This window comes from Neolamprologus brichardi, chromosome 18 (assembly GCF_056152115.1).
Source record: "Neolamprologus brichardi isolate AB-2024 chromosome 18, ASM5615211v1, whole genome shotgun sequence".
Lineage (NCBI taxonomy): Eukaryota > Metazoa > Chordata > Actinopteri > Cichliformes > Cichlidae > Neolamprologus > Neolamprologus brichardi.
In genome coordinates, this window is record NC_142121.1 from 29,836,397 (window position 1) to 29,860,917 (window position 24,521).

Consider the following 24,521-nt stretch of genomic DNA (forward strand, 5'->3'; position numbering starts at 1 on the left):
TTACAAAACCAAACAAAGAAAAGAGAAGAAAGCTGTAAACTGGCTAAAACTCACAGTAGCTCACAGTGAGATGGCAAAGAAAAGCATTCAATATAAATTTGACTGATTCAGTGTGTCCAGAGTTTATTCAGTGTTAGACTCCAAGTGGACAGAAATATTTTGCTTCACAAAAAGGTTTACTTTAATTTCACTGAGGTGCTAGTTTCATTTGGGGAAACCTGCATTCATGTGAGAATGAAGAAGTCACTTGGATGAGTGAACAAATGTTTCTCCCAGTGAAAACACTACGTTCAGATGAACAGAATCAACTTTCTGGGGTTTAATTTCAAGTTCAGCTCAGCATTTAAACAGAACTCAGCAACAAAATCCATTAAAAGAAAATACCTTGTTGACAAAGTAAAAACTATATCAATGATAAAAAGATTACAATAAAATCTGGTTATTTGTTTTTCTCATTGTAGTTAAAATTTATATGCAGAAAACAAATAAACAAGAGCATTAGTTCAATAGGGAAAACAGAAGTCACTGATAAGCAAACATTAGTGTGTGTTTTTTTATTTAATGTTACTGATACACAGTTTTAACCAGTGTTGAACTAAGATCTTGTGTTAAAAAATATAAAAGAACAGTAGATGGCAGTGTGAGACTATACTATACTACTCTACTACCAACACTTCAGTGATATATAAAAAAAAACCACCCAGCACGCCCCTGCGGGCGGTTTATCCTTCAAGCTCGGGTCCTCTACCAGAGGCCTGGGAGCTTGAGGGTCCTGCGCAGTATCTTAGCTGTTCCCAGGACTGCGCTCTTCTGGACAGAGATCTCCGATGTTAGTCCCGGGATCTGCTGGAGCCACTCGCCTAGCTTGGGAGTCACCGCACCTAGTGCTCCGATTACCACGGGGACCACTGTTACCTTCACCCTCCACATCCTCTCGAGCTCTTCTCTGAGCCCTTGGTATTTCTCCAGCTTCTCGTGTTCCTTCTTCCTGATATTGCTGTCATTCGGAACCGCTACATCGATCACTACGGCCGTCTTCTTCTGTTTGTCTACCACCACTATGTCCGGTTGGTTAGCCACCACCATTTTGTCCGTCTGTATCTGGAAGTCCCACAGGATCTTAGCTCGGTCATTCTCCACCACCCTTGGGGGCATTTCCCATTTTGACCTCGGGACTTCCAGGTTATACTCGGCACAGATGTTCCTGTACACTATGCCGGCCACTTGGTTATGGCGTTCCATGTATGCCCTGCCTGCTAGCATCTTGCACCCTGCTGTTATGTGCTGGATTGTCTCTGGGGCATCTTTACACAGCCTGCACCTGGGGTCTTGCCTGGTGTGATAGACCCCAGCCTCTATGGATCTTGTACTCAGAGCTTGTTCTTGTGCTGCCATGATTAGTGCCTCTGTGCTATCTTTCAGTCCAGCTTTGTCCAGCCACTGGTAGGATTTCTGGATATCAGCCACCTCCTCTATCTGCTGGTGGTACATACCGTGCAGGGGCCTGTCCTTCCATGATGGTTCCTCGTCTCCCTCCTCTTTCTTGGGTTTCTGCTGCCTGAGGTATTCACTGAGCACGCTGTCAGTTGGGGCCATCTTCGTGATGTATTCTTGGTAGGGGTGCAACGATACTCGTATCGATATCGAACCGTTCGATACAGTGCTTTCGGTTCGGTACGCATATGTATCGATCGATACAACATTTTTAATTTATTTTATCAACTTTCCTTCTGACGATGCTGTCTGTGTTGAGCGCTCAGTGGATCTGCGCTCGACAGTGCAGCCTAGGCGGAGTAGTCGAACACAGATTCACTGGGTGCAGGGCAAGCTAGCTAGACAGAAGTTAAGCTCGTTGCAACATGGCAAATTGAACCTCCCCCACCCTCATTCAGATCTGGCGTTTGGAACTATTTTGGTTTTCATGTGACGTATGACCCTGAAGGTAAGCGTGTCATGGACAAAAGTAAAACAGTATGTTGGATGTGCCAGCAATGCTCAATTGGTGGGAACTAGTGTGTTAGCGCAGTTAGCTCGTTAATGTGTTGACGTCTTCCAGCCCCACTCATGAGGCGATCCGCGGTAGCTCGTTAACGGAGATTTGCCGTGTTGTGACCTTAACGTCATTTCAGATTAACGCTGACAGCACTAGTGGGAACACAACCAATATGACTGCACATTTACTCCGACATCATCCTAGTGCAAAGACAAGTGGAAGCAGACAAAAACAAGCACGCATGCTACAAACTTTACCCGAGTCATTTAGACAGCCGTTAGCACATGATTCTCCTTATGGGGACCTGATATGTTTAATATGCTGCTGAGAATATAGCCCAGAAGAAGCGTATAGTATAGCTTTTATTTTGGAAAGAGACATTTCTCCATAATAAACTCTCTTTTCCAAAGATGAGTGATTCCTCAATCAGATACAGGGCTCGCAAAATCGCTAGCCCCACGTCCTCCCTGCCCGTCGGCCTATCGTAGGAAGGAAAAATATATGTCAATGCTTTTGCATTCTTTCGGAAATGTAGCTGGGTAATTATGTCATTGGCATCGGCCACTGTCAATATGTGACATACTGAAATCGCGTTTGAATTTGCGCTTGTTTTTTGCTTTCACTTTGCAATCGCGTGAACTGTGTATAGAGAGCGACAGTACTGATTGGTGAGTGATGATAATTTGCGCACCAATTCCTCTGACATCGTCTTATCAATCGTTAGCTTACTATGCAAACATGACAAGTGAAATCTCTTGCAGCTTAAACATGTGAGAGGTTGATCGCGCAGAGAATCGCTGAGCGTTATGTTAGTGCGTGTGTAAAAGCAGCAGGATATATATTTTAGTTCTGCTGAGCCAAATAAGACAGGTCAGGGTGAAGAAGTGACAAAACGGAAAGGTTATGACAAATCAGACTATAAGGCTATAGTGCAGCTTTATGGTTTCATGGACAAAAGAATTTCTGTGGCTGCAATATGACGAGCTAAATAACCAGGGCTGCACATAAGTGGTCCGCAGGTGCGCATTCGCTGTCAAAATAAAAACCCGCACAAGATAAGAAGTTGCAACGCGTGTTTGCGTACATAAGATTTTAAGGAAGAGGACAGACATTTGTTTAGAACTCTTAAAGATGTCGAAGAAGCTCCTTTAAGCAATTACTGTGATGTTCCTCCACCTCCAAAGAAATGTCAGAAGGAGTCCGAACCACAAAAGAAGCGCGTATTCTCGGAAAAGTGGTTGCAGGAGGTGAGCTGGCTTCAAACAAATGATGAACGCACAGAGATGTGGTGCAGAATGTGCCGTGAAAATTTAATAAATGACAAATTAATAAAAAGGCATGAACATTTTTTTTGTATCGAAAAAATATCGAACCGTGACACCAAAGTATCGAACCGAACCGAACCGTGAATTTTGTTGTATCGTTGCACCCCTAATTCTTGGATGTTCGTTGTCTCATCCTGGACTGTGGTGCTGACACTCACCAGTCCCCGACCCCCTTCCTTCCGCTTAGCGTACAGCCTCAGGGTGCTGGACTTGGGGTGAAACCCTCCATGCATGGTAAGGAGCTTTCTTGTCTTTATGTCAGTGGCTTCTATCTCCTCCTTTGGCCAGCCTATTACCCCAGCAGGATACCTGATCACGGGCAGGGCGTACGTGTTGATGGCCCGGATCTTGTTCTTACCGTTCAACTGACTCCTCAGGACTTGCCTGACCCTCTGCAGGTACTTGGTGGTTGCAGCTTTCCTAGCGGCCTCTTCATGGTTCCCATTCGCCTGCGGTATCCCCAGGTACTTGTAACTGTCCTCTATGTCTGCAATGTTGCCTTCTGGTAGTTCAATCCCCTCAGTTCTGACTACCTTCCCTCTCTTTGTTACCATCCGACTACACTTCTCCAGCCCGAACGACATTCCAATGTCATTGCTGTATAGCCTGGTAGTGTGGATCAGTGAATCGATGTCTCGTTCACTCTTGGCATACAACTTGATGTCATCCATGTACAGGAGGTGGCTGACAACTGCTCCGTTCCGTAGTCGGTATCCGTAGCCAGTCTTGTTAATGATCTCACTGAGGGGGTTCAGGCCTATGCAGAACAGCAGTGGGGACAGAGCATCTCCCTGGTAGATCCTGCACTTGATGGTGACTTGTGCTATGGGCTTGGAGTTGGCCTCTAGTGTTGTACGCCACATCCCCATTGAGTTCCTGATGAAGGCTCTTAGGGTCCCATTGATCTTGTACAATTCTAGGCATTCCAGTATCCAGCTGTGGGGCATTGAGTCATAGGCCTTCTTGTAATCAATCCAGGCAGTGCACAGGTTGGTTAGTCTGGTCTTGCAGTCTCGGCTGACTGTTCTGTCTACCAGTAGCTGGTGTTTTGCGCCTCTGGTATTCTTGCCAATTCCTTTCTGTGTCCCGCTCATGTATTGACCCATGTGCCTGTTCATCTTAGCCGATATGATGCCTGACAGGAGCTTCCATGTAGTACTGAGGCAGGTTATTGGTCGGTAGTTGGAGGGGACTGGTCCCTTCTTGGGGTCCTTGGGGATCAGGACCATCCGACCTTCGGTTAGCCATTCCGGGTGTCTCTCATCAACTAGCAGCTGGTTCATTTGTGCTGCCAGACGCTCGTGGAGTGCAGTCAGCTTCTTCAGCCAGTAGGCGTGAACCATGTCAGGCCCTGGTGCTGTCCAACTCTTCATACTGGAGACCCTTTCTTGGATATCTGCCACCGTGATGGTTACTGGACCCTGTTCAGGGAGGTCGCTATGGTCTGCCCTCAGATCCACTAGCCGTTATGGGTTGCGTCCTTCTCCCATATGCTCTTCCAGTATTGCTCCGTCTCCAGCCTTGGTGGTGCTGTTCTCTTATTATTGTTCCCTTGCCACTGAGAGTACACCTTTGCTGGTTCTGTGGAGAACAGCTGGTTTATTCTCCTGCCTTCTATCTCTCTCTGGTGTACCTCCTCAAGCGGCTGGCCAAGGCTGTGAGTCTTTGCTTGGCAGTTTCCAAGGCCTCAGGTATGGACAGCTTGCTGTATTTCTTATGCACCTTCTTTGTCGCACCTTTCTGCAACTCCGTTAGTTGGCTCACCTCCCTCCGTGCTACTTTGATCTTGCCCTCTAGCCTCCTTCTCCATGGAGGGTACTGCCCCTTGTGGCTGTTCAACTTGTAGCCAAGCATCTCACTGATCACTGCTGCCGTATTGTAGATCAGCTTATTAGTGTCGGTAATCGTGGCTGTAGGTATCGTCCGTAATTAACATCATCTAGCAGACCTTCTGAGGGTACTTCACGTAATCTTGGTAACCGGCTACGGGGGGTCCAGGTTTCAAGCTTGGCCATGATCCTATCTTTCAGGTCAGTTCCTCTCGCACTCAATGATCCTTCTCAATGATCCCCCCTGACCTGGCGTCCTGACTCCTCCTTGCCGTAGCATTTATGTTGTACCTCGTCAATCTCTAGCTGTGAGAGCAGTCCCTTCTTTCGAATGTTGGAACACTGAGCTACTAGTTGTTTCGCCGTCATTGTGGATGTTGGGTATCGAAGAATCCATAGGTCCCTCATCCTATTCATGTAGCCCCTTCCGCCGGGGTTACTTGCGTAGTAGCATTCCAACAACGCCCTTTTTTCGTCTCTTGCCCACCGATGCCTTCTTGTTCCAGTAGCTCACTTCTCGTCAGGGTGCCCTGGTTCCTCAACACCTGACGCGGACCTTGTTGATCCGGGCGACGTCCGAGCCGGCATGCCTTCATATTTATCTGTCTCGCTCATGTCTGCAGTAGGCTCGCTTAGCATAGGGGGTCTAGCCTTAGGACCCTTACTGGATACAGACGCCCCAAGCAGGAATCGAAATTGCGATCCTCTGCTCCAAAGGCGTGTAGTTTAACCACTACGCTATCCAGCTGCTCTGGAGGTCCCACCAAGATATATATATATATATATATATATATATATATATATATATATATATATATATATATATATATATATATATATATATATATATATATATATATATATATATATATATATATATATATATATATATATATATATATATATATATATATATAAAAAAGAAGAGAGGGAGGGAAACAAAGGAGAGACAGGAGGAGAGGGAGAGGAAGGAGAGAGAGGAGGAGAGGAAGAGGGAGAGGGAGGAGAAAGAATAGGAGATGAAGAAGTTAAAGGAGAAGTGTGAGAGAGAAGTGGAGGAAGAAAGACGTAAGATTAAGTCCAGATATGAAGCTGAGGAGTTTAATCCATTACTTTTTCTGTTTGATGGATTTAAAAAATTTGCGAAGATCTTAAAAAACACTTCAAATTTGACTCATGCATTGAATGACAGTCAGGATCTTTTCATATAGAAACTCATGACTACCGCTCTGTATCATTGCACCATTGTTTTAAACTTTTTCTTAGCGTTCCTTGCCTGTCTAGACTTCCTAGCATGATGTTACAGATAGCAACATGTTCAAAAGTCGTAATATTTTGGGAATTTTATGTGAGGTTCCTGTAAAATTTTTCAATCTTCTTTCTGAAGTTTTGAAGCTTTCTCTTTTTTTCCATTTACAGCTCGCTGTTTTCAAACAGCAGATCCAGTGGACATATTGAATGTCTTTCTTATGTTATCTTAGTGATTTATTAGTTGGAGTTCATACTGTGGGCCTTGGGACATTCATAGTATTCAGTCATTATTTTAGTTAGAGATATCTGTATGTATGTATCTTTTTAACTTCTCTTGTTGCCAATGATGTTGTTTTTGTTTGTGAGATTTACTTTTCTTCACTTTCTTGGTGAATGAATCCATCTTCGCTCCAACTTTTAACTTCCCCTTGACTGAGTTATTTGCGTTGCCTTTTTCCTTCACATGTGTGACTCGCAGCCTGACAATAAATTTAGATTTGTGGACTTTGTGCCATGACCTCTAGAACTGTCATGTCAGTCAAGGTCTGTCAAGGCTGTGTGCAGCCAGGAGTGGTGATATGCAGGACCCAAAGGGCAGACACTCAGAGGCAAAACGTGAACTCAACACAGCTTTAATGCTGAACTCAAAAAGGTAACAAAACAAGCAATCAGGGAATGGAAAGCAGGAGGGAAACACAGCCGGCAAATTAGGCCTAACGAGACAAAGGAAGCAAAACCTGACACATTAACATGAGACTATCAAAGTAAAACAGGAAACACAGACTAAACTTATAGACACAGACTCACAAGCAGACACTGCAACAGAGACGTGGGACCAGGGCAGACACAGACACTGACTGGAGACAGAATAGAGGGAGTAAGGAAACCAAAACCTGAGAACTACATAATCAAACACCAAGAAGAACAGGGGAAAACATAGAAATGCAAAACAGAACCCAAAACCTTCACAAAAATAAACTAAGAAGAGAACACAAATAAAGGGTACAAGGGTACAGAAACCACTGGGTCAACGACCCAGGAACCCTAACATAGTCCTTTTTTTTTGTAACCTAGTTGTCTCCTTTAAAATAAATTTGTGAGTCACTGTCATAATTCAACTGAGTGTTGTTCTTGCTTTCTCAGCTGGTTAACTTTATAATTTTTTTAAAATATAATTCTGGAAAATGCAAAATATTAAATTACAGGTTGAATAGTATCTTGCATTGCATGTAAGAGTCTGGTTTCCTTATTTGATAAGGAATGTGTCATGGGGCGGCTGTGTGACGGCAAGAGAGGACCCAAATGCACAGCTCTAGACACACGGGGGGTGAACTCAAAGGCAGGTCTTTATTAACAGGAACATAAGAAGACATACAAAACTATACTGGGAGAAACTAAAGCTGAGGCGCTGGGAAGACACGGGAAATGCACACAACCTAGAGGGACGACGCAACACGGAACAAAGGGACACTCTGACATAAATACACAGAAGGTAATGAGGGAAGTGGGAACACACGGGGAACACAGCTGAGGACAATTACTCATGACCGAGCGGGGAGGACACGAAACTGAAAATACTGACACCGAGATGTGGACCTTAAACACAACACAGTACACAGAGATGAGCACAGACAGAGAGAGGCAGAGAACAAGGATGAATACACGAGGGGATGAGGAGAACACAGAACACAAAGGACGGGACCACGGTACCAGAACAAACACCACAATAAAAGCATGGACACGGGGGGATTCCAAATACCAAACAATCCAATGAACATAAGGAACAAAATACAAAACCACAGGAAAACTGAGAACACTGGGTCAAAATGACCCAGGACCATGACAGAATGTTTACTTCCTGCCATTTATGGGCTCACCTATGCTTGTATATGGTGAACCATTTAGAGGAGTTAAGACATATACAGTGTTGGGAAGTAACAGAATACACGTGCCATTATGTATTTAAAATACAAAATATGAGTAACTGTATTCCGTTACAGTTACCATTTAAAAAGGTGGTATTCCAAATACAGTTACTTTGTTGAAATAAATGGATTACACGCTGGTCTTTTCCTGTTTTCATGTTAGTCTGTGCCCTCTCTACTTCCACGCCAGTGGAAACCCAAACAAAACACGCATTAAGAGGCTCTAATGCCTGCGTCTCTCTCTCGCCGCCCATGTCACCTCTACTTGTGGCCCGCATAATGATGTGAAGAAATATTTTTAAAAGTTATTGTTCAAAAAGCAATAGGCGGAGTGTTACAGGCATAGTCCTAAAGAATGTAGCCTCATGGGCAGTGTAGCCCAGTTGTAAATAAGCTATTAAGACTCGACTGTACACTGTGTTCATGTTTTCCTCCGAAACAATAAGCTCCGTTGGAGCAGCCTTTCAACGCCTCTCTCTTTCTCTCACTAGCAAAGTTGACCCAGACAACAAAGTAAAGCTAATTTTCGGCTACGAGCCGGATTAGCCAGAGGTCCCTTTACGGTTTTATGCCTTTACGGCTTGGAGCCTCTGACCTGTTTTATATACGTGCGGAATAGTTTTCTATAAAAGATCACTGCAAAAAGTGCAGGCTTACCTAGTGTCGATCCTACTGTTACTCATTTTATATTAAGATTTAAAAATCTAGTTGTATTGGTGTGGCGAATAACCTTCAATAAAGGTAATAAATCACACAGCAATAGTACATTCATGCAGATGTAAAAAGCATGATAATATATTAAGTAATCCAAAGTATTCAGAATACGTTACTCTCATTGAGTAATGGAATGGAATATGTTACAAAATACACTTTGGGGCATGTAATCTGTAATTTGTAGTGGAATACATTTTAAAAGTAACCTTCCCAGCACTATATATGGGTGAAGGGAGGTTACCTTTTGATAACTAGGGATGTGGTTAAATGGTTGTAACCAGGAAGTCACGTATACAGAGACACATACACACGCACACACACACACAAAATATGTGAACGACTCCCCAGATAGTTGGCGCCAGGGGCCTCCTGGGAGTAGTTCTCCTAAACAAAAGGCTCTTATACCTGATAAGATACAGAGTGCGTGTTCTGCCATACCATAGATCACAAGACATGATACAACCTTCCCATGAATTTAAGGATGTGTAGAGTGCACCCAGACCCTTAGCAGGCCTAAATAAGGATGAGACATTTTATCAACATATGTACAAATGATTATATATCTCGAAGCATAAATTATTATATGTTTCTAAGTACAAATGACAACCCTAAAATATCACTCTGACATATTTACTACAGTATGGTACTGAGGACCACAGCCCTCCTGCAGGTACAGGAAGTCACTGCGTTCATTCTTCAGACTTTGTTTTCTCCTCCCAAAATCATTTACAAGAAACGGCAGCATTTTTTCTTAATAGCAAGCGCTGCTGCACAGATTGGTATAGATTTCTTTGCTTTCAGAGTAACTTTTTGACTTGTGCACCAAACTCAAATTTATCCGATGTGCAAAGCCAGACACCCATCCCCATTTACAAGAAACAGCAACACTTTTTTAGAAGTACAGACACTGCACCACAAAGCCGTTCTTACGTGATGCTTTCGCTGTTTCACATCTGCTGTTTCACATCTGCTGTTTCACATCTGCTGTTTCAAATCTGCTGCTTCTTATAGAAAATGTCAGTGCAACAGGATGTAATAAAATGTGTTCACATTTGCATGTCCTCAAGCTGCAAATCTTTGATTATGTTTGATTAATAAACTGAATATTTTCAGTTCTATTTATAATGTGTGAGATCCTGCATCATTAATTCACATCAATTCTTGCAAAATGTTATCTTATAATCTCAAAACATTTGTAATAAAAAATTTAAATTACTTTTAATGAACAATATTCAGGAAAAAATGATTTACTCAAATAGTAGTTAATGCAGACAGATTCTGATTTCTGAGTAACGATTAGCAGATGAAGACAACAAAAGAGGAAAAGGGCCATGAAAGACACCAATGCTGGTGCAGGAAGGCCAAAGGCCAGAACAAATATGGACCATTGAAATATTCTCCTCGTAGAAAGAAGTATGAGGAGTACAAGTAGGATGGTGTCGATAAAATACAATTACGTAGTGGACAAGCATGGTGCGGACACAGGGAAGAAAACAAACCAATTCACACAGGTGGGTAAACAGAACACTCAAGAGATCCATTCAAAACAGAATGAAAGAAATGGAAGAAACACCTAAAATAATACAGAAAGCAAAGGCCATGAAAGGAGGAAGTTCAGGAGGAACAGGGTCAGGTCTGGGGCAAAATGTCGCAACAGAGTAATTGTTGGAGTGAGTTTGATAAAAGTTGTCATTGTTGTGCTTAAAACTGTAAACCTTGTCCTGAACTGCATGTTCAGATATTTTTCTGTTCCTCCCCTACATCTAGGATGGTGGGGGATGCTATTAACTGTAGTGTTTAACTGCAGGCACATTGCATGTAAGAGTCTGGTTTCCTTATTTGGTAAGGAATGTTTACTTCCTGCCATTTATGGGCTCACCTATGCTTGTATATGGTGAACCCTTTAGAGGAGTTAAGCATATACGGGTGGGGGGAGATGACCTTTTGATAACTAGGGATGTGGTTAAACGACCAGGAACCAGGAAGTCACGTATACAGAGACACATACACACACACACACACATAAACAATCACTCACATGCTCGCACGTGCATATACATACACACAGTGCCTTAGCTTTTACAACGGGGGACTGTGTAATTGTGTTCACTGAACAAAAAGGCTGCAAGGGGAGGCTAGAATTTGGAGTTGTCTGGGATCAGGTGAGGCGCTGGCAGCTCTGGATCCTGACCGGACCGGCTTCCCTTGCACAAGTAAAAACCGATTGAGCTCTGATTGTCTTGCTAACCCAGATAGCAAGGAAACATTGAAACAACGTTGAGTCAATATCAGGCGACGTCATTGAACCAACGTTGAAGTGTGACGTTGACCTAACGTCACTCTTGCACCCTTTTTTAATGTTGAAACAACGTCAGGTTTTGATGTTGAATCAATGTTGAAACCTGACATTGAAACAATGTCAGATTCTGATATTGAAACACTGTTGAGCTATGGTGTTGATTTTCCACCTCTTTCACACAGTTGCTTTTTATTAAAACAACAGTTAAATCATGACTGGAAATCTACCTTTCTTTATAAGTATTTTAACCAATACTAAACTACTGCATGTTTCCATCAATACTTAAACCACCTAAACACATAATTGTACTTATTCCTCAAATTGGACACCCTTTATAAAAAAAACAACAACAAATGTCTCACAATGTATCATGTCAATATTAATATCCTAAAATAAGAAAGCATTGCATGTGATGTAACAGAGAAAAAAAATAAACAAAAAAACGTCAATAGGGATGTTTCGTTTGCTAAATACTTTATTAAAAGACAGTTTCCTATTTACATTTATATGTTTCACAGAAGTTTGTAATTTTTTACTCTGGGATGGGGATGCATGATGTGCGTCCTGCACCACCCATACCCATACGATCTGGGGCGTATCGGAGCCATTTCTGCACTGCTTGTGCAAAGACAAACTCGGACATAGAGTTTGCCCCTAACTGCTGCGTCAGGCCATCTAGGAAAAAAATACACACACACAAACACAAAAAGTGAATTAGAGCACATGAATAAGCTCTTGTTAACTGTCTTCAGCGGGGAGAAAGTATGTAAACTCCTAGGCTGATAAACATGAAAGTCACCAGGCGTAAATCTGCAAACTGCCGCATTTGATTCCCAAAGAGCTATGAGCGGAAAAAGTGATAAGTCTTAGCATAGTGTGCCGTGTATCCTTTAAAACAAAATAAACATGGGGTCCTCGGGCTGTACAACTACAACCCGAGGACTAAACAAGCCAAAGACCAAAGACTCCATCTCCAGATTAACCGGACATGAAAGTCTTGTTATTAAGAAAGACAAAGTAATATAGCAAAAAAACTGTAAAACTTACCACCATATATGCATTTGCAGAGCGCTGTATCTTTAAATGCCATTTTTTGCTTTGTCTGGTCCTTGGTTTTTTTCCCTGCCCAGTTGAGTACCGAGACCAGCTCGTTTGTATTGGCATAAGCCATTACACGGCGGACTCGCACCTCCAGTGTGGTCCCTCCAATCAAGGGAAAGCGTCTCACCTATAGACACATTTTAAGAGATGGAATTAGCGTGTCTCATGTCTTAAATGTGTATGCAAGTGCTTGTGTGTTTAATCAACAGGCCGTTGTTATGTATTTAAATCACATCTGACAGCTATTACACTTTATAGTTACAAAGTGTACATAACCTTTATATACTTACCATTGCCTTATTTGCCTCTTATGATTGAAGAGCTGCCTCTGCATTGTTTAGCTCCTCAATGTTGTGCAAGGGCAAATCCAGAGGCAGTACCCCAGCATCTACCGATTCATTTCAGCAGGGATGGCGGATGGCTCTGACCTCCTCACGGAGTTCGTTAACAGCTGTCGTCAGGTCTGACAGCATAGCTAATATCTTTTGTGAGGTCGCATCTGTTTAAAAAAACAATTCCAGAAAGATTAATGGCTTAAGCAGTGAGAGGCGAAAAACTAATAAATAAATAATAAAACGCAGTTTACGTGTGGACAAAAGGTGCAAACGCAAGGTAGGTGAGCGTGCATCGTAAAGTTAGGTGAGCGTGCAACGTAAAGTTAGGTGAGCGTGCAACGTAAAGTTAGGTGAGCGTGCAACGTAAAGTTTGAATTGAGTGCGAATCGAAGCGGGTGCTCTCCAATCATTAAAAGTAACAAAGTCATTGAACACATTTATACAGTTACCTTTACGTTTATCAATCATATATCACAGATTTACAATTTTTTGTAGTACTATGCTAAAAAGCAACTGCAGAGCGAAAGTCTGGGTCAAGCGCCAAGGCGACTGCAAGAACAAAGGAACCCTCGAAGCGTTACAGCTAGCTAGCTAGCTTTGTAAGGGAATATAACGGAAAAGTATGAAATGAAAATGTTTTCTTTGTTGACTTTGTTCGCAGTGCAGTTTATTTGTTGCCGGATTGTAAGATGAAAGTAGACACAATTTCGGGCTCCCACATTTTGTCCGAAACTTTACATTAACAAGTTTGTTTGTTTTTTACTGTTATTCAAATGCAACCGTGGAAATAACGAATAGAACAAAAGTCATTCATTCTTACCTTATATTAATCGTGGTGCAGGCCAGTGCAGTGCATGAACTGATGCCTTCTCCGGTCAATTCCGCTGAGAGTAAATCTAATGTCCCGCTCTACCGTACAAGACAATGGTTACCTGAAGGGATGTACCACTGTGAGAGGGGGGGCTATGGAATAGTCCAAGTGGTAGCAGCTTTAATTTCCCGCGAAACCATAAATCAATGGTTTTTCAACGTGATTGTTGTCACCTTGTCAACTATAAATAGATGAACAATCAACGATGACAGAACAACAGTGAATCAATGTTATTTCAATGTCAGTGTCAGGTTTCATCAGTATTTCAATGTTGTTTCAACATTGGTTTTGTGTTGACATTTCAAGCATGACGATTCTGATGGTTCAGATGGAAAATCAACATCTGTTCAATGTCTCCTTGCTATCTGGGAAGTCTCTGAGCCAGCGAGCTACAAATTAAAAATGCCCAAGGCGAAGCGGTCAAAAGTCTGGTTGTACTTCACAGCAAAAGATGCAAACTCAGCAGCCTGCAACAAGTGATTTAAGGTGATACTGTGCAAAGGAGGTAACTCCTCGGATCTGATGAAACACCTGGCGACACATAGCATTTTGTTAAAAGCCGCGAAATGCACCGTATTTGATAGCTTGTTGCGAGACCTCACACCGAGCACATCTACTGCGGGAGTGGTGCCGCTTATCGGACCCGGAGTTAGCAACATCCCCCAAAAACCCGAAAAGGAGAGTCCTGGCCCCTAGCCCTGCCAGTGTAGCAGAAATGATGATGATGATGATGGCAGCAGCAGCCGTTGTTCTCTGCGTGAGTAGCTTTATGTTGTTTGTGTGTAATTTATTTTGAGTAGGCTAACCACGTTATTAAATTAATGCATGTAAGGTGAACTAGCAAACACTGTCGTAGTTACATGCGGCTGTCTTCTTGTTTGATGGCAGATACTCCCTTCACCCTGGCCAAAAAGGCTAAAATGACCAAAGAAAAAGTGGAAAACAGCTAAACATGAGAGGTTTTTGGACAAAGTTGGTGTTTTTTCCATTGTTTAAGCACTGCTTCCAGCTAAGAGTGATACCATAAATCCCCTATATCTGCAGAAAAGGCTAACATTGTTATCTTTTTACAAAAAAACAGCTGAACATGAAAGGTTTTTGGACAAAGTGTGTGGTCTCCATTCTTTAAGCACCGGTTCGAGCACCGTTTAAGCACCAGCACCAAAAGTACCGGTTTGGTACTGGTATCGGAAAAAACCTAAACGATACCCATCCCTAATTACAACTGGCCAAAAATACTCACGACTGATATTTTTTCTATAATAAATTAATTAAATTATTTCTTTAAACAGTACTGAACTGTTGGCAGTACAGCCATTATGGAGTGATACAGAGGAATGCCAATAGGTTAATAGCAGATTTTGTGGTTAAAAAACATTCAGCTGATATCTCTCTATATATTCATAAATTAATTCATTTTAAATTACTCATTGTTTTATGTTAACAAGGTCACTAGTGTCTCTCTTTGACCAATAAATAAGTCGCCAGTCTTTGGCTACATACATAAAACACTTGTAGTTGGAACGGTGGTGTCCACTGTATTCAACACTGCAGGCTGACATGGTGGTTTCCTGCTCCTATGTAATTTTAAAGGATTTATTCTAATTCATAATTACACACTAATCTATGACAGACTGCACCTTTAAAATAAAAATGTGTATAACAGCACCAATGACAACAAACCCATAAAAGTGATGTTTGTGCAAGTGATATGACACTGCAGCAATTTTAGAAACAATTACAAAATGAATGTAAAGGACCAGACCTAAATATAACAACCACAACCTGAAAATACTGGCAGCAGCCAGTGCTACCTCTCAGCCTCTTAGAATGGCCGAAATGGCCTAAAATAACTAGAAAAATGCCACAATCGCTTCCAGTGCGTATAGTTCGTGACAGGTGGGGATACTTTCAGTGCAACTCCTTTTCACTCAATGTCATTGGATCTAAAAATTGATGACAATAAACAATTTCCATTTCTTTTTCTATTTCTATTTGTATATGTAAACCTAAAGTCACATACAAACTAACTGTATTTATATACATATATGTATACATATGAAGCTCAAAATGCAGTGAAAATTTGGCATGTGAACAGTTGAAGTGGAACACAAAGCATAGCACTGTTGTGGAAGTTTTCCATTAAATAAAGCCTGCAGACAAGCGGTGAGTGGTAGCCAACATTCTTTAATCAAAACACACAAAGAGCAGACAACCAAGCTTGTGGAGAGCCTACATGACCGCGGGGTAGACGGTCAGCAGAGTCTCCCTGAGTCTAACATGGCTCTCAGTTAAAGGTAGAAAAGCCAAATGGCTGCTCTCTGGGACTAGTGGTGTTAAATACCTTCTCCAGGAACAAAAGGCAGTACACAGCTGTTTCACACCTTAAGTTTCACACTCCCTTGCTATCTCCCAGAGTCCTCGAAGGGACAAAAGACTCTTCCTGTGGAGTTGTCTGCTTCCCCCAACTACCTTACTAGACCCCCACCATTTGTCTTACTGTATGAGTGTAAGACATGTTAAAATCCAGTGGCACCAAGGCATCATACAATAATATATGCGCATGCGCCAACCAGCGTGCAGCCTGTTACAGTCGCTCCTGCTTTTTCTCTTAGTTTAGCTCTTTTTTCTTACGTATTCTTTTTTTTTCTGACTTGTATTTTCATCCGTTTATTATCTTTTACTCAATCATGTCGATTGAGAGAGTTTTTGTTCTTCTGGTGGCCGTGGAACTGTTACTTTTATCAAGGAACGGGACCGCGGCACATCTCCTACACTCACGGACTGTTTACTCCAGAGATCAGCTGATCGCCCTGATGCCGGCCGGCTCGCTGGCCAGGCCCGCAGAAGTACCAGCTGAAATTTGGAAGAAAACACATCGGGGATGCAGAGGTCAAGGACAGAAGAGAAGAAAGAAGGAGACGGTGAGACAGCGGAGGCTCGAAGCGAGGTGGAGGTATAAACTGTGTCTGCCGTCTATTGTCATGGGAAATGTGCGATCGTTATCGAATAAAATCGACGAGCTCTCAGCACTGGTACGGAGTCAGAGGGAATACAGAGAGTGTAGCCTGATGTGTTTCACCGAATCATGGATGCACCAGGACATTCCCGATGGGAATGCTTCCATGGAAGGCTTCCACACTGTTCGGGCGGACAGGGACAGCATCGCTAGTGGTAAGCGGAAAGGAGGTGGGCTTGCTGTTTTAGTTAACAACCGGTGGTGTAACCCTGCCAACATAACAATCAAAGAAAGGATTTGTTGCCCGGACATTGAACTATGTGCTGTTGGACTCAGGCCGTATTATTTACCCAGGGAATTCTCTCACGTCATCTTGGTGGCTGTCTATGTTCCTCCCTCTGCTAACCCCACAGCTGCATGTGACACTATCCACTCTGCCATAGCCTGGTTACAGACTCAGCACCCGAGTGCCTTTATTGTGATCTCGGGTGACTTCAACCATGTATCACTGGACAATACACTAACAACATTCAGACAATATGTGGACTGTCCCACCAGGGGAGAAAAAATTCTAGATCTACTGTATGCTAATGTCAAGGATGCATACAGCTCCTCCTCCCTCCCCCCACTTGGTAGGTCAGATCATAACCTGATTCACCTCACCCCCCGCTATGTGCCAATTGTGAGGAGGGAACCTGTGACCACGAGGACTGTTAGGAGGTGGTCAGAGGAGGCCTTAGCGGAACTACAGGGCTGTTTCGAGGTGACCAACTGGGAAACACTCTGTGAGCCTCACGCCGAGGACATCAATGGGCTTACTGAGTGTATCACAGACTACATAACTTTCTGCACCGACTCCATTGTTCCAGCTCAGACTCTTCATTGTTACCCAAATAACAAGCCGTGGGTGACTAAGGACATCAAAGCCCTCCTCAACAACAAGAAGAGGGCTTTCAGAGGGGGCAATAAAGAGGAGGTGAGGAAGGTCCAGGTGTTACTAAAGGACAAGATCAGAGAGGCTAAGGACAATTACAGGAGGAAGCTGGAGTGGAAACTCCAGCAGAACAGCATGAGAGAGGTGTGGAGGGGCATGAAGACCATCACTGGATTCAGGCCAACCAACAGCAGGGGAGCTGAGGGAGGTGAGAATAGAGCTAACGAGTTGAATCTGTTTTTCAATAGATTCGACACCACAGTGTCTGCTCACACCCCCACAACCTCACCTGTAGTCAGCCTGGAATCCAGAGCCACACCACTGTGCCAGCCTCTCTCTTCACATGGCGCTGTTGCCTCCTGTGAGATTACTGACACCCCTCCCCCACCCACCACCTTCACCCAATACCAGGTTGAGATGCAAATGAGGAGACTTCACTCAAGCAAGTCTGCTGGACCAGATGGAGTGAGTCCCCACGTCCTCAAGGCCTGTGCCCCCCAGCTGTGTGGAGTCTTTCATAAACTGTTTATGCTGAGTCTGAGTCTGCAGAGGGTACCAGTGATGTGGAAGACATCATGCCTCGTCCCTGTACCAAAGACGCCACGTCCCAGTGGCCCCCAGGATTACAGGCCCGTGGCACTGACCTCCTACATCATGAAGACCCTGGAAAGGCTCATCCTGGACCAGCTGCGACTCATAGTAAGACCACATCTGGATCCGCTTCAGTTCGCTTATCAGCCTCGTCTCGGAACTGAGGATGCCATCATCTACCTGCTCAATCGTGTCTACACCCATCTGGACCAGCCGGCGAGCACTGTGAGGGTCATGTTTTTTTGACTTTTCTAGTGCTTTCAATACCATCAGGCCGACCCTCCTGGGTGATAAGTTAGCAGCGATGCAGGTGGATGCTTCTCTGGTGTCCTGGATTGTTGATTACTTGACAGGAAGACCACAATATGTACGTCTCCCACAGTGTGTGTCTGACAAGGTAATCAGCAACACAGGGGCACCACATGGGACTGTCCTCTCCCCCTTCCTCTTCACCCTCTACACCACAGACTTCAGCCACTGCACAGAGACCTGCCATCTTCAGAAGTTTTCTGATGACTCTGCAGTGGTTGGATGCATCAGCAGAGATGATGAGACAGAGTACCGGGCTGTGGTCGACTCCTTTGTCACGTGGTGTGAGCAGAATCATCTCAGCTCAACATGGCAAAGACCAAGGAACTGATCGTGGACTTCAGGAAGACCAGGAAACACTTGACCCTTGTTTCAATCCAGGGGGTCAGTGTTGACATTGTGGAGGACTATAAATACCTCGGAGTACACATTGACAATAAACTGGACTGGGCTAAAAACACCACAGCACTTTACAGGAAGGGCCAGAGTCGTCTCTATTTTTTGAGGCGACTGAGGTCCTTCAACATCTGCCAGAAAATGCTCAGGATTTTCTATGAGTCTGTTGTGGCCAGTGCGATCCTCTATGCTGTTGCATGCTGGGGGAGCAGGCTGAGGGTAGCAGATGCCAACAGACTCAATAAACTAATCCGTAAGGCCAGTAATGTTGTGGGGATGGAGCTGGACTCCCTCAAGCTGGTGTCGGAGAGGCGGATGTTGTCCAAGATAAAGACAATGTTGGATAACAGCTCCCACCCACTCCATGACATGCTGGTCAGTCACAGGAGCACGTTCAGTGAGAGACTGAGATTACCGAAAAGCACCACTGAACGACACAGGAAATCTTTCCTGCCTGTGGCCATCTCCCTGTACAACGCATCCACTTAACACACTGGTTACTGCTACAACTACACATGTTTCTTTTCCAGATATTTATTAATGAGTGACTTATGTATATATATATATATGTATATATTGTACTATTCTTAGTTAGCGTATTGTCTGTCTTGTTAATGTTGGTTTATAATGGAGCACTGTAACAAAAAAATAATTTCCCCCAGGGATCAATAAAGTATTCTGATTCTGATTCTGATAAAAAATAATGTGATTAATATATAAGTAAAAGAAATTCCTATACAGCGCCATCAGTTGGAAACAACAAAAATGAGTAAAGTGTCATAAAGGACAGTAGTAAAACACCACTTCTTCACCTTTGTCTCTCTAAAGCAAAAAGACAACTTTCTTCATAGTCAGTCCAAGATTATTTATTAAATTATTACTGATCATTTTGTCCTCAAGTTTGGTTGGTTTCAACAGATCAATCAAATTGGAAACGTTATAAATATTTGCATTATAAAATACATACTGGAGTAGTAATATACCTACACTTAGGGGTATTTTACTTTTAATTTAACTAGTTAGGAGCATTTTGCTTTTTCTTTAGTGCTCTGAAACACACAGAGGCTAATAGTTTCAAACAGAGTGCCACAAATAACAGGTATCCCTTTAGAAATAAACAGTGATACTTCTAAAAACCGTGTATTCCCACACAGCATTTAATTTAACTAGTTTAGGAAGATTTCACTTTTCTAATAGTTTCACAGGCTAATAGTTCTTAAACAGAATACCACAAACAACATGTATCCCTTTAGAAATAAACTGTGATACTTCTAAAAGCACATATACACACCTAGCCACACTAGCACTGTATCAACCCCCAATGTTCCTTTAATGCAACTAGCCCTTTACTAGTCACAAACACACTGCAACAGTAAGACTTGTTGATTACACATACATGATTTAACTACTTTAGGAGCATTTTACTTTTTCTTTAGCTCTCCGAAAAGACACAGAGGCTAATAGTTTTAAATAGAGCACCACAAACAACAGGTATTCCTTTAGAAATAAACTTTTCTTGTGTTACTTCTAAAAACTACAGATTCTTAACTAACAACAGTTAGACAGAGAGGGTTACAGTTAGGCCCCCAACAGTCAGCAAAAGAAGTCATAAAACAATAAAAGAGTGTGTGAGACTGCTAGCTGTGTCGTTCAGCAATAAACTTATCTACAAACGTGTTAGTAAAGAGTGACTTGTACTTCTGTCCCATTAAGCAACGGTTTAACAAATTTCACTGCAAACTATAAAAGGAATCTGGATTTAAATAGAACATAGTAGTGATGGATTAAGTGCAGGAAACACTAGTATTAGGTGTCTATGGAACAAATCTCCTTCAACGTTCAAAATGACCAAAGTGAGGACTACAAGCGTTTCTCTCAGTTGGTTGTGTTTAGGGAAAAAGCAGCTAAATACACTGAGACTGCTCCACATTGTTAGTGAGTTAACTCTGGATATCTGTAGGTTTGTCAAACTTGGAGTGAACAAATGCAGAAAAAACAGTAAAAGATGCAGACAGTGAAAGTCTGGTTTACTTATAATGTGCCAAATCACTACAACAGGTGGCTCAAGACGATGCCATCTTGGACCGGCGCAAGACGGACGAAAGCGAAAGTATTTGCCAAGAATGTTTTCATTAATAATTCATTAATTAATGAAAGCATTCTTGGCAATTTGCCAAGAATGTTTTAAAAACTCAACAAAAATTGGATCTGATGAACATCTATTTTCTGTTTCAGGTTCTCAGGTGCACTGTTTTATGTCCTGGTTATTTACTACAGCACTGAGGACCACAGCCCTCCTGCAGGTACAGGAAGTCACTGCATTCACTCTTCAGACTTTGCTTTCTCCTCCCAAAATTTACAAGAAACGACACATTTTTTCTTAATAGCAAGCACTGCTGCACAGGTTAGTATAGATTTCTTTGCTTCCAGTTTCACTTTTTGATTTGTGCACCAAACTCAAATTTATCTGATGTGCAAAGCCAGACCCCTGTCCCCCCCCCTTCCATCCCCATTTACAAGAAACAGCAACACTATTTTAGAAGTACAGACACTACAGCACAAAGCAGTCCTTGCAAAACATTAACATTTGCAAAATGTTATCTTATAATCTCAAAATATTTTTAATAAAATTAACATTTTTAATGAACAATATTCAAGAACAAAAAAAAGTATTCACATAGTAGTTAATTCAGACAGATGCTGATTTCTGAATACATTTGAGTCCATGTCCGGTTTTATAAAAATCCCCTTTTAACGGAAATAACGGGGCTAAACTATGATTTCACTTTCACTCTGTGTTCAGTAGAGTCAGTTGTAGGTGTGGTTTGGCTCATACTGCCTGTATGAAGAAGCTGCAGCACAGTCTTTGCCTTTCACTTCTTACTCCACTTCAGTTGGCTACACAACACTGTTTAGACTGAACATCGACAGAAGCAATTACAACCCAAGCATGGCTGCCAAGTTTGGTAAGTCATCATGTTAGTCATGTTTTCTAGTGTTACAGCAGTGATCATTTAAAACTTTAAAACTAACATAGAAAGACAGAAACAGAAACAAGATCATTGAGGTTAGTATTAGACACAGACCTGTGATGGTTTAAATAAATGTTTTAAGTCTGAAAGGGAGTAGGTAGAAGCAGAATGTTTATCAAGACCTACCCAATTATACAAAAATGAACAAAAAATAAAAACTACTTTTGCACTGCCTACACTTTCATTAGCTAATAATAATAACAAGCAATAATAATGGGCAATAGGAAAACAAAGACAAAGACTCACTGTTCTCCTTTGGTCATTACTATTGTCCATAGTGCTCCTTTCTAACCATGTCAACCTGCTCCTTATTTAACCAAGTCTCTGAGACAGCAGTTTGTGAATTTAGCTCTGAGATGTGGAAGAGAGGTCATAACTTTTGAATGTCCATTAAGATTTCTGCTATTAAATATGTTATCCACTGTAACATTATAGTTACACGGTTCATAAGTGTGATATTTACAAGCCATTTGTGATTATATCGACCAGAAAGAAAGAAAAAAGGATTAATTGCATTTCCTGATAGCAGAGTGTCAGGGTCATTACTGAGGATGACTCTGATTTCACAGGATCAACAGCAGAATAGAGACTTGTGACCCATCTCTGCAGATGTTGAATTAACTTTTGACCATCTACCAGAACATTTGTAACGTAAAATACCAACCCCAAACCCGGTGCATGATCAGGTATATGTATAATAAGTACAATGTATTTCATGCCATGTATTCTTTCTGATCTTTCTACACAGATTCTGGCAGGACAAATGATGATGAGGTGAGGATTGTGATGGTGGGGAAGACTGGAATTGGGAAAAGTGCTACTGGAAACACTATTCTGGGCCGTAAGTGCTTTGAATCCAAGTTCAGTGCCAAATCTATGACTGTAGAATCTTCTAAAGGAAAAGCTACAGTGGATGGACATCGCGTTGCTGTCATTGACACCCCAGGCCTGTTTGATACCAGGGTTGATGAAGAGGAAACTCAGAAAAATATATGCGAATGCATCTCCTATGCTTCTCCAGGACCCCATATCTTCTTGGTGGTCGTCAAACTGGGCAGATACACTGAAGAGGAAAAACAGACGGTGCAAAAGATTCAAAAAATCTTTGGCCACGCAGCAGACAAATACAGCATGGTTCTCTTTACCCATGGAGACCAACTTGAAGGCACCACTATTGAAGAGTTCTTAGAAGAAAGCTCAGACCTGCAGGAACTCGTGGCCAGATGTAACGGTCAGTACCACGTCTTCAATAATAAACTGAAGGAGCGATCTCAGGTCACTGAGCTGATCCAGAAGATCAGAGAGATAGTCCAGAAGAACGGAGGAAGCCACTACACCAACGAGATGTTCCAAAAGGCTGAGAGGGCGATTGAAGAGGAGAAACAACGCATCCTGAGAGAGAAAGAAGAAGAAATACAGAAAGAAAAAGAGAAAATGGAGAGAGAAATACGGGAAAGATATGAGAAAGAGATGCAGAAATACAACGAACAACTCCAGGCTGAGAGAGAGAGGGAGAGGAAGGAGAGAGAGGAGGAGAGGAAGAGGGAGAGAGAGGAGATGAATGAGGAGAGAAAGAGAGATATGGAGGAGAGAGAGGCAGAGAGGAGGAGAGAGAAAGAGGAGAGAGAATGGGACATGAAGAAGTTAAAGGAGAAGTGTGAGAGAGAAGTGGAGGAAGAAAGATGCAAGATTCAGACCAGATATGAAAATGAAGCCAGAGATGAAGCTGAGGAGTTTAATCCATTATTTTTTCTGACAGTACCTGCTGAAACCGCACTTAATGTTGGCCATGCAGTGGTTGGAGGAGCTAAAAAATTTGGGAAGATGTTAAAAACCACTTTTACACTCAAGCTTTGAATGACAGTCAGGATCTTCTCATATAGAAACTCATGACTGCCGCGCTGTATCATTGAACCATTGTTTTAAACTTTTTCTTAGAGTTCCCCAGCATGTCTAGACTTCCTAGCAGGATGTCACAGATAGCAACAAGTTCAAAAGTCGTAATATTCTGGGGATTATATGTGAGGTTCCTGTAAAACCTTTCAATTTTCTTTCTGAAATTTTGAGTGTTTCTCTTATTTTTCATTTACAGCTCGCTGTTTTCACACAGCAGATCCTGTGGACATATTGAATTTCCTTCTTATGTTATCTTAGTGATTTATTAGTTGAAGTAGAGTCTTACTGTGGGCTTTTGGGACATTCATAGTATTCAGTCATGGTAATATTATAGTTAGAGATATCTGTATATGTTTAAATTTTTTACAAACACATTTATGTTTTACGTGAAATAATTGGTGTATGTGTGGATGTGAGAGCATATTATCATTTTTGGTGACGGACTTTCAGCATGAGCAGGATGTACCATCTCACTCTGTAACAGTGGTTAAACATATAGGCTCCAATAGATAAGCAATTAAGAAACTGATTGTGGGAGCTCTTTGTAACTTCTCTTGTTGGCAGTGATGTTTTTTTGTTTGTGAGATTTACTTTTCTTCACTTTCTTGGTGAATGAATCCATCTTTGCTCCAACTTTTAACTTCCCCTTGACTGAGTTGTTTGCGTTGCCTTTTGCCTTCACATGTGTGACTCGCAGCCTGACAATAAACTTAGATTTGTGGACTTTGTGCCATGACCTCTAGAACTGTAAGCATTGGTCC

General features: G+C 42.3%; 1 protein-coding gene across 1 annotated transcript; it reads left to right on the forward strand.

The window, feature by feature from the left end:
* Positions 1-21,729: 21,729 nt before the first annotated feature.
* On the forward strand, positions 21,730-23,721 carry LOC148097779 (GTPase IMAP family member 9-like). Its single transcript, XM_087831338.1, has 2 exons — positions 21,730-21,798; positions 22,613-23,721. Exons 1-2 carry the CDS (start codon positions 21,783-21,785, stop codon positions 23,719-23,721), a joined length of 1,125 nt encoding a protein of 374 aa, XP_087687464.1. The 5' UTR covers positions 21,730-21,782.
* Positions 23,722-24,521: the final 800 nt, after the last annotated feature.